The 13,909-nt window shown below is 49.0% G+C and overlaps 1 protein-coding gene across 4 annotated transcripts in view; it reads right to left on the bottom strand.

The window, feature by feature from the left end:
• Positions 1-13,909, bottom strand: part of LOC144611698 (gremlin-1-like) — an 86,409-nt gene that overhangs the window by 21,588 nt on the left and 50,912 nt on the right. Inside the window, exon 1 of one of the 4 annotated variants that reach the window (XM_078430925.1) lies at positions 8,098-8,196. The exons of 2 other annotated variants lie outside the window; for them this stretch is intronic. In XM_078430925.1, the coding sequence (XP_078287051.1) occupies positions 8,098-8,147 (50 nt within the window). In that variant the 5' untranslated portion in view covers positions 8,148-8,196. Of the gene's footprint in view, positions 1-4,101; positions 4,203-8,097; positions 8,197-13,909 lie in introns of those variants that run through there. One more of the 4 variants, XM_078430926.1, reaches the window with a different exon arrangement.

Genomic DNA, 13,909 nt, shown 5'->3' with positions numbered 1-13,909 from the left:
ACTTAAAAATAAGTCCAGCCACACTCTCTCTACTTAAGTTTGGCCGAGACAGTTGGCTGAAGAAAACCCAAACTTGATTTGATTTAATCCTGGAATGTTTGATTTATCTGTTTCTTCTTGAAAACTTTTAGTTTTCCAATACTGGCATTGGAACAGTTGGCAAAGGATCTGGAGTTTGGCTGTTGGGGCCATGCCATGGGGCTAAACAATAGGGTTGCCAACTTCCTCACTCCCAAATACGGGACAAAGGGTGACATCACTGCCATTGGTGGAGCGGGAGCACGTGGCCGCTGGCTGGGTGAGGTCACGTGAGGCGCGGGGCGGTGACTTAAACCAGCATCTAGAGTTTTCTTTCCTTCAAGGTTTGTGGCGAGACCCTTCCTAAATCCCGATCCCTGTCCATTTCCCATCACGGATGCTGCCTGACCTGCTGAATTGCTCCAAAGTTTTATAACTGGCTGCTGACCCCTGATGGAAAAAACTCCAGCTCTCCTTCCATGAAGGTGGTGCAGCGGTAGAGTTGCTGCCTCACAGCGCCGGAGACCCGGGTTCAATCCTGACCACAGCTGCTGTCTGTACGGAGTTTGTACGTTCTCCCTGTGACCTGCGTGGGTTTTCTCCGAGATCTTCGGTTTTCTCCCACACTCCAAAGACGTACAGGTTTGTGGTTAATTGGCTTCGTTAAAAATTGTAAATAGTTCCTAGTGTGTGTAGGATAGTGCTAGTGAAGTTGTAATCAATAGTCGGCGTGGACTTGATGGGCTGAAGGGCCTGTTTTAACACTGTACCTCTAAACTAAACTAAACTACGTCAGACTGTTACACGATCATTCTCGCAGGCATCTTCACCTCGAATAGTGAAAGGCTTGGATAAAGTGGATGTGGAGAGGATGTTTCCACTAGTGGGAGAATCTAGGACTAGAGGTCACAGCTTCAGAATTAAAGGACGTACCTTTAGGAAGGAGATGAGGAGGAATTTCTTTAGTCAGAGGGTGGTGAATCTGTGGATTTCTTGCCAGAGAAGGCTGTGGAGGCCAAGTCAGTGGATATTTTTAAGGCATAGATTGATAGATTCTTGATTTGTACGGGTGTCAGGGATTATGGGGAGAAGGCAGGAGAATGGGGTTAGGAGGGAGAGATTGAACCATGATTGAACGGCGGAGTAGACTTGATGGGCCGAATGGCCTAATTCTGCTCCTACCATCTATGCCCTTATGACCAGCTGGCTTGAAGGGAGAACTTGTTCACCAGCTGGCTGCCGCTGAACTCCTTCGAGATAGCGCCTTACCGAACAGGCTTAAACCCCTGTCCCACTCAGGCGATGTTTAGGCGACTACAGACGACGATGCTGTCCCACACGGTTGCCGGGGTGAGGCCTGTACGGCCGTGAGTCGTCTCCAAAGAGTCGCAGCGTTTTTCTGGTCGCCGCTGGATTTTGAAATGTTTAAACATTTTCGGCGCCTGTTGGTTTGACGCCAATGATGGTAGCTTGACGTCTCCTGACGGGGGCGCTGTCGTAGGTTGTCGCCAGGTTGTCGCCAGGTGACGTAGGTTGTCGCCGGTGCTGACTTCGGTGAATTCCATTGGCGACGACCTACGTCAACCTATGTCACCCGGCGACAGGTACCGGCGTCAAAACCGGAGGGGAAAATGGCGTGAATTGTCTTCAGTTGTCGCCAACACGGTCGTAGCTTGTCGTAGCTTGTCGCAGGTAGACGTGGGTTGACTTCGGTTGTCGTAGGTTGTCGCCTGTGCGGTCGTAGGTTGCCGCCTGTGCGGTCGTAGGTGGACGTCCTAAGTCGTGACGATTGGGTCGCCGGTTGTCGGTCGCTTGCCGTAGCTTGACGTCGACTAGGTGGTGGGTTGTTGTAGCTTGTCGTAGACATTGTTGTAGTGGGGGGGTCCAGTCGCCAGTGTTTCAGCGACCTGCTACGACTATGACAGTCACCAGCAGTCGCCTAAAAAAAGGCCTAAGTGAGACAGGCCCCTTAGATTCTCTGGCATGTGAGTGCCATTATAGAAATGAAGGACTTGTGAAATAGAAACATTTCAACACGGGTCCTCATCCAACCTTGCATTGAATTTTTAAATCTGTTGAAATAGTTCTTAGATGTGGACCGTAGCGGAACTGTTCGACCCCCTGCTGATCCTGTTGTCATTCACCCACATCCTCCACTGCACTCAAACACGATCTGAACCACATAGACTATTCTTGTTGTTACTGCACGATTGTTGCTCGTTTTTGTGTGTGTCTACGTGTGTGTGCGTGAAGCCTCACTTTCGTTCCCTCCACTCCCACCTCAACAAGTTCCAGGCCCGCCACGACGTGGAACTTTCCATCCCTCGCCTCCGCCTCCGCGCCTGTTTCTACGTGGAGGAGTCCTCACCGCACGGTGATCACCTCGTCTCCCGTCTCCTCTCACACTCCCCCGGAAGCCCCTCTTCCCTCTCGACCCAAAACGTCACCCATTCCTTCTCTCCCGAGATGCTGCCTGACCCGCTGAGTTACTCCAGCTTTTTGTGTCCATCTTCGATTTAAACCACAATCTGCAGTTCTTACTGATTGACAATGATCTGCCATGATCACATTGAATGGTGGTGCTGGCTCGAAGGGCCGAATGGCCTACTCCTGCACCTATTGTCTTTTGTCTATTGTCTATTGTCTATTGTCTAATACAATATGTAAACATAGTGCACTATAAACAATATAATCAACGAGAGAGAAAACAAAGTTCAGTGTGTGTATATATTTACACATATATGCACATATATATAGATCATATATATATGTATGTGTGTGTGTGATCTATATATATGTGCATTTGTGAGTTTGTGTATATATACACACACTGAACTTTGTTTTCTCTCTCGTTGATTATATTGTTTATAGTGCACTATGTTTACATATTGTATTAGACAATAGACAATAGACAATAGACAAAAGACAATAGGTGCAGGAGTAGGCCATTCGGCCCTTCGAGCCAGCACCACCATTCAATGTGATCATGGCAGATCATTGTCAATCAGTACCCCGTTCCTGCCTTCTCCCCATACCCCCTGACTCCGCTATCCTTAAGAGCTCTATCTAGCTCTCTCTTCAATGCATTCAGAGAATTGGCCTCCACTGCCTTCTGAGGCTGAGAATTCCACTCTGAGGCTGAGAACTCTCCTACTGAAGTAAGAATCTCATTGTTCTATCTGGTACACATGACAATGAAACGCTCCTGAATCTTGACACTGGCCTCTCTCTAAAGGCACAATGGGCCTCACGCTGACTTGAAGGGGCAGAGCTTCAAGGGGCTTGGGTGTCGTAACTCTCCGAACCTCCCAAAGTTGGCTGTGTGCCTTTCCACGGTTGGAAAGAGCTGGATGGTTTATCTGTGGGTTCTGGCTCACATCTTGCTTCAGCTTCACTGCTGAATTCCAAAGAACCGCTTGAAAACCCACAGCTTGCACCACTCATTAGACCTGGAGTAGATAAGACCTAAACCTAGACCTAGGGCTAGCGGAATCAAGGGGTAGGGGAGAAGGCAGGAACGGGGTACTGATTGTGGATGATCAGCCATGATCATATTGAATGGTGGTGCTGGCTCAACGGGCTGAATGGCCTCCTCCTGCACCTACTGTCTATGTATCTATGTAAGTATAGATCCGAAGGGGACTGGACTTCGGAAGTGGCACCAAAACATGGCGTCTCTTGCTTTTGTTCTCAGTGGATGATTTCTGCACCCTTGGCTAATCAGGGCTTGTGTTTAGGTACGGCAAGACTTTACTGAACTCTATGCAAAAAAAGAAGGGTCCCGACCCGAAACATCACCCATTCCTTCTCTCCAGAGATGCTGCCTGTCCCGCTGAGTTACTCCAGCGTTTTGTGTCTATCTTCAGCCAAAAAAGGACTTTCACTTTGCGTTTGCACATGTGACAATAGAGCACCATTGATCATTAACCACTGAAATCATTGAACTAAGCCACGGATTACCAAGACCAAACATAACGTGTCAACATCTATATACTAAAACTCTCGTTTGTTTGTTTGTTTGTTCCTGAACTACAGCCAAAACGGTACACGACAGCGTGACAATTTTAGGCCCACCTTACTCACCGTCGTCCCTTTGGTGCTAATGGGAGAAGCTTCATTGAAATCGGTGATATATTTTTAAAGTTATTCACATTTTAAAGTTTAAATCTATCTCCTTGGGAGGGAGGGGGGGGGGGATAAGGTGGGGTGAGGGGGATGGAGTGGGGGGGAGGGGAAGGGGGGAGGGGAAGGAGGGAGGGGAAGGAGGGAGGGGAAGGAGGAGGGGGAGGGGGGTGGAGGGGGGAGGGGAGGGGAGGGGTAAGGGGAGGAGGGAGGAGGAGCGAGGGAGGGAGGGAGGGAGGGAGGGAGGGAGATGGGAGGGGGAGAGGGAGGGAGGGAGGGAGGGAGGGAGGGAGGGAGGGAGGGAGGGAGGGAGGGAGGGAGGGAGGGAGGGAGGGAGGGAGGGAGGGAGGGAGGGAGGGAGGGAGGGAGGGAGGGAGGGAGGGAGGGAGGGAGGGAGGGAGGGAGGGAGGGAGGGAGGGAGGGAGGGAGGGAGGGAGGGAGGGAGGGAGGGAGGGAGGGAGGGAGGGAGGGAGGGAGGGAGGGGAGGAGGGGAGGAGGGAGGGGGAGGAGGGAGGGAGGGAAGGAAGGAAGGAAGGGGAGGTGGAGGGGGGGAAGGAGGTAGGGGGGGGGGGAGAGGGTGCTGCACCAATACAGGAGAGGTTTGGGCCCAATGGGTCCACTTGGTCGAGTATTTAATTAAAATTCTGTTAATAGATAATAACCACGATGTTAACTCAAGTCACTTTGGGTTTTTGGTCTGTGCACATGTGTAGTGAGGTGCCGGTACAATGAAAGTCTTGAAAAACGCTCTAGCATGCAGTTTAGAACTCAGCGAGATTAATGTGGCCATATCTGGCTGCCGCTCTTTGGAACAATGTCAAGTTAGACATTGGATACTAATTGTGGTTGAGTTGAGAAAGTTTAGTGATGTGGAAGACTGGGAAACTGGGATTATTCTGTTTACAGAATATCATACAGAATACACACGGTGGCGCAGCGGTAGAGTTGCTGCCTCACAACACCAGAGACCCTGGTTCGATCCTGACTACGGGTGCTGTCTGTACGGAGTTTGTACGTTCTCCCCATGACCTGCGTGGGTTTTCTCCGGGTGCACCGGTTTCCTCCCACACTCCAAGGACGTGCAGGTTTTTGGTTAATTGTAACATTTGTAAATTGTCCCTAATGTGTGTAGGATAGTGTTAATGTGCAGGGATCGCTGGTCGCTGGACACACGACAATCACACACTAAGCCTCAACCCTGAGCTTTGCATCAGCTCAGTTCATGTATCTTTAGGAAGAATGTGAATATCTCAGAAAGGGTTGGAGAAAAGATTTTCTGCAATCGTTCCAAGAGTGTGGGTTGCAGCTACACTTTGTTTAGAAAGATAGAGTGTTGTGCCCAGTTAGTTTAGTTTAGAGATACAGCGCGGAAACAGGCCCTTCAGCCCACCGAGTCCGGACCGACCAGCGATCCCCGAACATTAGCGTTATCCTATCCACGTGGCCACACTCGGGACAATTTACACAAACACCAAGCCAATTAACCACAAACCTGAACGTCTTTGGAGTGTGGGAGGAGATCAGAGCACCCGGAGAAAACCCACGCAGGTCACGGGGAGAACGTACAAACTCCGTACAGACAGCACCTGTAGTCGGGATCGAACCCGGGTCTCCGGCGCTGTGAGGCAGCAACTCTACCGCTGCGCGCAAACAATGATTTGATGAGTACACAGACGATGGCCGTGAGAACGGAGATGAGGAAGAACTTTTTCAGTCAGAGAGTGGTGAAGGTGTGGAATTCTCTGCCTCAGAAGGCAGTGGAGGCCAGTTCGTTGGATGCTTTCAAGAGAGAGCTGGATAGAGCTCTTAAGGATAGTGGAGTGAGGGGGTATGGGGAGAAGGCAGGAACGGGATACTGATTGAGAGTGATCAGCCATGATCGCATTGAATGGCGGTGCTGGCACGAAGGGCTGAATGGCCTACTCCTGCACCTATTGTCTATTGTCTATTGTCTATTGAGACAAGGGGGAACTTTTTTATGAAGAGACTGGATTTGATCTGAATCTTCTTGCCTTAGGTGAGGTTGAAACAGAAGGCTTTCAGAAGGGGTGCAGAGTGCTGGAGTAACTCAGCGGGTCAGGCAGCATCTGTGGAGAACATGGAGAGGTGACGTTTCACAGAGTGCTGGAGTAACTCAGCGGGTCAGGCAGCATCTGTGGAGAACATGGATAGGTGACGTTTCACAGAGTGCTGGAGTAACTCAGCGGGACAGGCAGCATCTGTGGAGAAAAGGAATGGGTGACGTTTCGTGTCAGGACCCTTCTTCAGACTGAGAGTCAGGGGAACGGGACACGAGAGATATATGAGTGAATGAATGAATGAATGAATGAATGAATGAATGAATGAATGAATGAATGAATGAATACTTTATGAATATTCTATTGTCACATATCACATTCTGCTCCTAGAACCTTTGCTTGCATACACAAGGTACGCACATAAAGGGAGCTTACAAAGCTACAAAGTATATAGACGGTGATATAGAGAGATATAGAACAAATAAATGAAAGAAATGCAAAAACGTAGGCGCAGGCAGGCCAAGAAAACACACATGGCTGTGGTAGCGAGTCTGGGTTAAACCTATTCCTTTTCTCCAGAGATGCTGCCTGACCATATTCTGTTGTGCTGCAGCAAGTAAGAATTTCATTGTTCTATCTGGGACACATAGAAACATAGAAAATAGGTGCAGGAGGAGGCCATTCGGCCCTTCGAGCCAGCACCGCCATTCATTGTGATCATGGCTGCTCACCCACAATCAGTAACCCGTGCCTGCCTTCTCCCCATATCCCTTGATTCCGCTAGCCCCTAGAGCTCTATCTAACTCTCTTTTAAATTCATCCAGTGATTTGGCCTCCACTGCCCTCTGTGGCAGAGAATTCCACAAATTCACAGCTCTCTGGGTGAAAACGTTTTTCCTCACCTCAGTTTTAAATGGCCTCCCCTTTATTCTTGGACTGTGTGGCCCCCGGTTCTGGAACACACGACAATATAACACTCTTGTCTCTTGAATCTTGACCCGCTGAGTTACTCCGGCATTTTGTATCTAACTTTCAGAAGGGGGCTGGAGAGGTACTTGATGTTGGGGGCAATGGGGAAAGAGTTAGGAAACGTGACTGATGGCATTGTTCAATAGTTTAGTTTGGTTTAGTTTAGAGATACAGCGCGGAAACAGGCCCTTCGGCCCACCGGGTCCGCGCCGACCAGCGATCCCCGCACACTAACACTATCCTACACCCACCAGGGACAATTTTTACATTTACCAAGCCAATTAACCTACAAACCTGCACTTCTTTGGAGTGTGGGAGGAAACCGAAGATCTCGGAGAAAACCCACGCAGGTCACGGGGAGAACGTACAAACCCCGTACAGACAGCGCCCGTAGTCAGGATGGAACCCGGGTCTCCGGTGCTGCATTCGCTGTAAGGCAGCAACTCTACCGCTGCGCCACCGTGACCGCCTAATTGCAGCCATGTTAGTTGATGGAGGGTCATATAATATATGATGAGCTTTTGTCGGCACTGGGCCTGTATTCGCTGGAGTTTAGAAGAATGAGGGGGGACCTCATTGAAACGTACCGAATAGTGAGCGGCCTGGATAGAGTGGATGTGGAGAGGATGTTTCCACTAGTGGGAGAGTCTAGGACTAGAGGTCGCAGCCTCAGAGTTAAAGGACGTTCCTTTAGGAAGGAGGAGGAATTTCTTTAGTCAGAGGGTGGTGAATCTGTCGAATTATTTGCCACAGAAGACAAAGGAGGCCAAGTCAGTGGATACTTTTAAGGCAGAGATAGATTCTTGATTATCTTTCCCTCAGAGGTTATGGGGAGAAGGCTGGAGAATGGGGTTGAGTGGGAAAGATAGATAGGCCATGATTGAAAGGTGAGTAGACTTGATGGGCCGAATGGCCTAATTCTGTTCCTATCGCATGACCTTATGATACAAGCAGTAGAGAGTAGTTTTACTTGGCATTTTGTTCATAGGTTCTAGGAGCAGAATTAGGCCATTCGCCCATTAGGCCTTCGGGTCTTGACCCGAAACGTCACCCATTCCTACTCTCCAGAGATGCTGCCTGTCCCGCTGAGTTACTCCAGCATTCTGTGTCTGTCTCACAAATCTCCACTGCATTTCATTTGGTCTCTGCGAGCAGTTGAGTGCAAGTGCTGGCAGGCTCACAGCCAGTCTGCCTTCCATTGCAGCCAGTACTCTGTTGAGCTTGTTGTTTACAGTCGTTGGTCACTTGCTGAAGACTACGTTCAGTCACTGCTCCAACTACATGGCTCGCTCAGCCATCCCAATGGCAGTCCATTCACTGTGAGCCAATGAAATTTAATTTAGCTTAGAGATACACCACAGAAACAGGCCCTTCGGCCCACCGAGTCCGTGCCGACCAGCGATCCCCGCACACTAACACTATCCTACACACACTAGGGACAATTAACATATAAACATGCATATATATGCAATATATATGCAATATATATGCATACATATATATGTGCCCATAAAATGCTGGAGTAACTCAGCAGGTCAGGCAGCCCACATTTTTCCCAACTTGTGTAGGGCAGTGTTAGTATGCGGGGATCACTGGCCGGTGGGGACTCGGTGGCCAAAGGGCCTGTTTCCGCGCTGTGTCTCTAAAGGGCCTGTCCCACTTTAGGCTGTCGCCGACTAGGCTGTCGCCGACAGTTCGCTGGGTGTCGCGGGCATGATCGTGAGGAGTCTTCCAAGAATCGTAGTGGATCTCAGCGCGTCGCTGAGAAATCAACCGGAGTGAAATTTCTCGGGACAGCTGGCTTGTCGCCAGGTATCGTAGCTTATTGCGGTCGCTGTCGCCTGCTATCCCCAGGTTTGATAGGTTCTCTTAAGATGCATTTAGAAGCACATTATATTAAAATAAGTAAAGTCATTTCAAAATACCATAAAATGCTTGTGTTTAACCATTTTATTTACCGTCAGGACATTTGACAGGTAGATTGGAGGTGACAGTTTGACGGTCAGGTAAGCGTGGGAATTTTGCGATGTTTATGGCCATCAGCCATTACATTTAAAGTGTGCTCCCAACCCAGATATGCAACCCAGAAACCAGATATGCAACTCCCGTACATTTTCAAAGAATGCCCACACACTTCTCACAAAAATCCACTTAACCACGTTTAAAATTATTTTTTTTAATAATTTTAAAAATATTTTAAAAATATTTTTAAAATATTTTTTTAATAATAAAATTATTTTTTCTTCAGTCTGAAGAAGTGTCTCGACCCAAAACGTCACCCATTCCTTCTTTCCCGAGATGCTGCCTGACCCGCTGAGTTACTCCAGCATTTTGTGTCTACCCTCTATCTATTTGTGTTCCGACTATCTTGCACCCCAATATTCTTCTTGCATCAATAATGTTAAAGAGTCTTGCTGTTAACTCTATCCTTACCGCCTAGACTTATTTGACCTCCTAAAGTGCAAGGCTTTACACTTGCTTGGATTAAACCCCATAAGATTTTGTTTTCAAACCTCTACTGGAAGCTTGATCCAGCTTCTTACCATCTTCAGCAGATTGAGACTGGACCTGACACTCTTCTGATTGAGAACGCATGTGTGTTCGACACCGAGCCACGATTCACACCGCGGGCTACAATTCATATCAGATGCCTCCATCATGAGGAAATATTTCTCTCCATCCATCTAATGTGTGGCTTTGATTGCTTCCATCAGATTCCCCTGGGTTTAGAGATACAGCGCGGAAACAGGCCCTTCAGCCCACCGGGTCTGCGCCGACCAGCGATCCCCGCACACTAACACTATCCTACACCCACAGGGGACAAATTTTTATATTTACCAAGCCAATTAACCTACAAACCTGCACGTCTTTGGAGTGTGGGAGGAAACCGAAGATCTCGGAGAAAACCCACGCAGGTCACGGGGAGAACGTACAAACTCCGTACAGTCGGGATGGAACCCGGGTCTCCGGCGCTGCATTCGCTGTAAGGCAGCAACTCTACCGCTGCGCCACCGTGACGCCCAGTGGACGTTTCGTCCACTTCATGGAAAACAAACCCAACCTGTCCAGTCTCTCCAGATTTTTGTATAAAATCAGATGAGAGGAACAGATTAGGTAGACGCACAGAATCTCTTGCCCAGAGTAAGGGAATCGAGGACCAGAGGACATAGGTTCAAGGTGAAGGGGGAAGGGGGAAAGATTTAACAGGAATCTGAGGGGCAGCCTCAATATTACATTGCATGCCTCGTTGTCACCTTCCCCTAGCTAACAATGAACCATTCCACATTTCTCTTGAACAGCGTCCCCTTTGATCTCTAGTTTTCACACCTTACCCTTCCATATCTCTAGTTTCCCTCTCCCCTGACTCTCAGAAGGGTCTCAACCCCAAACGTCACCCGTTACTTCTATCCGGAGATGCTGCCTGTCCCGCTGAGTTACTCCAGCATTTTGTGTCTATCTTCAGTGTAAAGCAGCATCTGCAGATCCTTCCTGTTACCATTTCCTCAGGTTTGTCGAAACTCTCCTTCGAGCTAACTCTAACCCAGGAACCGTCATGTGGAACGTACTTCACACCCTCTCCAAAGCCTCCCCATCCCTGTCACAAAATGATGAACAGAACAGTAGACATTGCTCCTTGTACACGGATGTGGAAGATTGCAGATGCTGGAGTAACTAACTGCTGGGGGAGCCCTCTTGTCAGGCAGCATCTGTGGAGAGCATACATAGAACATATAACTCACAATAGTACAGCACAGGCCCTTCTGCCCACAATGTCCATGCCGCACATAATGCCAAGACCAACTCATACCAGCCTGCACATTATCCAATTCCCCACATATCCACGTGCCCATCCAAAAGTCTTTTGCACGCCACTGTCGTATCTGTTTCCACCAATGCCCCTGGCAGCATGTTCCAGGCACCCACGAGGGGGTGCCAACTATCTCACTCCCAAATAGGGACAAGGTGACGTCACCGCCCCGCGCCCCATGTGACCTCACCCAGCCAGCAACCACGTGTTCCCGCTCCACCAATGGCGGCCGCCCGGGTCGGGAGGCAGGTTGCTATGCAACCTCTGCTAGACGGTGCCCGGGCCGCCGGGCCTCCGGGCCTACACTGCCCGGGCCTACACTGTCTGGACCTACACTGTCCGGGCCTACACTGTCTGGACCTACACTGTCTGGGCCTACACTGTCAGGACCTACAATGTCCAGACCTACAGCGTCCGGACCTACACTGTCCGGGCCTACAGTGTCCGGGCCTACAGTGTCCGGGCCAACAGTGTCCGGGCCTACAGTGTCCGGGCCTACAGTGTCCGGGCCTACAGTGTCCGGGCCGACAGTGCCCCCTGGGCCTAATACGGGACAAGGGCGGCCCTGTATGGGACAAACCAATTTAGACCAAGATACAGGATGTCCCGGCTAATATGGGACAGTTGGAAATCCTACCACCATCCTCTGTGTATAAAACTTGCTATGCACATCTCATTTAAATTTTGCCCTTAAAGTAATGCTCTCTAGTCTTTGATATTTCCATCCTGGGTAAAGGTTCTGACTGTCTACCCCGTCTATGCCTCTCATCATTTGAAATACTTCTATCAGGTCTCCCCTCAACATCTGGTGTTCCAGGGACAACAATCCAAGTCTGTCCAACCTCTCCCTGTAACTAAAACCTAATTCATTCTGGTAAACCTCCTCTGCTCCCTCTCCAAAGCCTTCAAACCTTTCCTGTTCTGGGGCAATAAGAACTGCACGCAATACTCCAAATGCAGCCAGACCAAAGTGCTGTGGAGCTGCAACACGACGTCCTGATTCTATACTCAATGTCCCGACCATTGAGGGCAAGTGTCTTCATGATCATGATCAGCTAAAATTGAAGGGCAGGGTAGACTTGATGGGCCGAATGGCCTAATTCTACTCCAATAACTTGTGCACATTTTGCATCGAGATGTTTTCATCTGGATTAAAGATGTATACAGCTACTTTTAGTTTAGTTTGGTTCAGAGATACAGCGTGGAAACAGACCCTTTGGCTCACCGAGTCCACACTGACCAGTGATCCCCGCACATTAACACTACCCGACACATACTAGGGACAATTTACACGTACACCAAGCCAATTATCCAACAAACTGAAGGGAAGAAACTGAAGATCTTGGAAAAATTCCACGCAGGTCACGGGGACAATAGACAATAGACAATAGACAATAGGTGCAGGAGTAGGCCATTCAGCCCTTCGAGCCAGCACCGCCATTCAATGCGATCATGGCTGATCACTCTCAATCAGTACCCCGTTCCTGCCTTCTCCCCATACCCCATCACTCCGCTATCCTTAAGAGCTCTATCCAGCTCTCTCTTGAAAGCATCCAACGAACTGGCCTCCACTGCCTTCTGAGGCAGAGAATTCCACACCTTCACCACTCTCTGACTGAAAAAGTTCTTCCTCATCTCCGTTCTAAATGGCCTACCCCTTATTCTTAAACTGTGGCCCCTTGTTCTGGACTCCCCCAACATTGGGAACATGTTTCCTGCCTCTAATGTGTCCAATCCCCTAATTATCTTATATGTTTCAATAAGATCCCCCCTCATCCTTCTAAATTCCAGTGTATACAAGCCTAATTGCTCCAGCCTTTCAACATACGACAGTCCCGCCATTCCGGGAATCAACCTAGTGAACCTACGCTGCACGCCCTCAATAGCAAGAATTGTACAAACGTACAAACTCTGTACAGACAGCGCCCGCAGTCGGGATCGAACCCGGGTCTCCGGTGCTGCAAGCACTGTAAGGCAGCAACTCTACCGCTGCGCCACCATTTCACCCTACATCTTACATGTACATCACGGCAGAAAGGCAAACTTGAGATACAGAGATACAAAACAAGACTACACCATTAGAAACCCGTCATTTAATTAATTGTATTTATACTGCGAGCTTGAGAGCATGGGTAACCATGGTGACCAGAAATAGAAATAATGATCTAAGTCCAGACATTTTAGGGCTTCAAATTATTTCTGAGATTAATTTTAAATAGTCAGTTTTTCCATGAACGTCTCTGTGTTGGAATGTATTTCTGTCACTGCGGCTGCACTTCACGTAAACACTGGGACATTTTCCATTAAAACAGCGAGATATCAAAAATCTGTAAAATTCGAAAGAGTGAAAGGGTTGAGAAACTCCACAGCTTTGAGAACAAATTGTGTAATGAGGAATGCAAGTCTAAAGCGGGCCGGCACGGTGGTGCAGCAGTAGAGTTGCTGCCTCACAGCTCCTGAGACCCAGGTCCCATCCTAACTACAGGTGCTGTCCGTGACTGCGTGGGTTTTCTCCGGGTGCTCCGGTTTCTTCCCATACTCTAAAGACGTGCAGGTTTGTTGGATAATTGGCTTGGTATAAATGTAAGATTGCCCCCAGCGTGTGTAGGATAGTGCTAGTGTGCGGGGATCGCTGGTCGGCGCGGACACGGTGGGCTGGCTCTCACGGCTTTCATATTTCCACCGTGGGAAAAAGGTTCTGACTGTCTACCCCGTCTATGCCTCTCATCATTTGAAATCCTTCTACCAGGTCTCCACTCAACATCTGGTGTTCCAGGGACAACAATCCAAGTCTGTCCAACCTCTCCCCGTAACTAAAACCTCCCAATTCATTCTGGTAAACCTCCTCTCCAAAGCCTTCAAACCTTTCCTGTTCTGGGGCGATCACAACTGCACAGAATACTCCAAATGCAGCCTGACCAAAGTCCTGTGGAGATGCAATATGACGTCCTGATTCTATACTCAATGTCCCGAC

This window comes from Rhinoraja longicauda, chromosome 41 (assembly GCF_053455715.1).
Source record: "Rhinoraja longicauda isolate Sanriku21f chromosome 41, sRhiLon1.1, whole genome shotgun sequence".
Lineage (NCBI taxonomy): Eukaryota > Metazoa > Chordata > Chondrichthyes > Rajiformes > Arhynchobatidae > Rhinoraja > Rhinoraja longicauda.
This window is presented reverse-complemented; position numbering and strand designations above follow the sequence as displayed.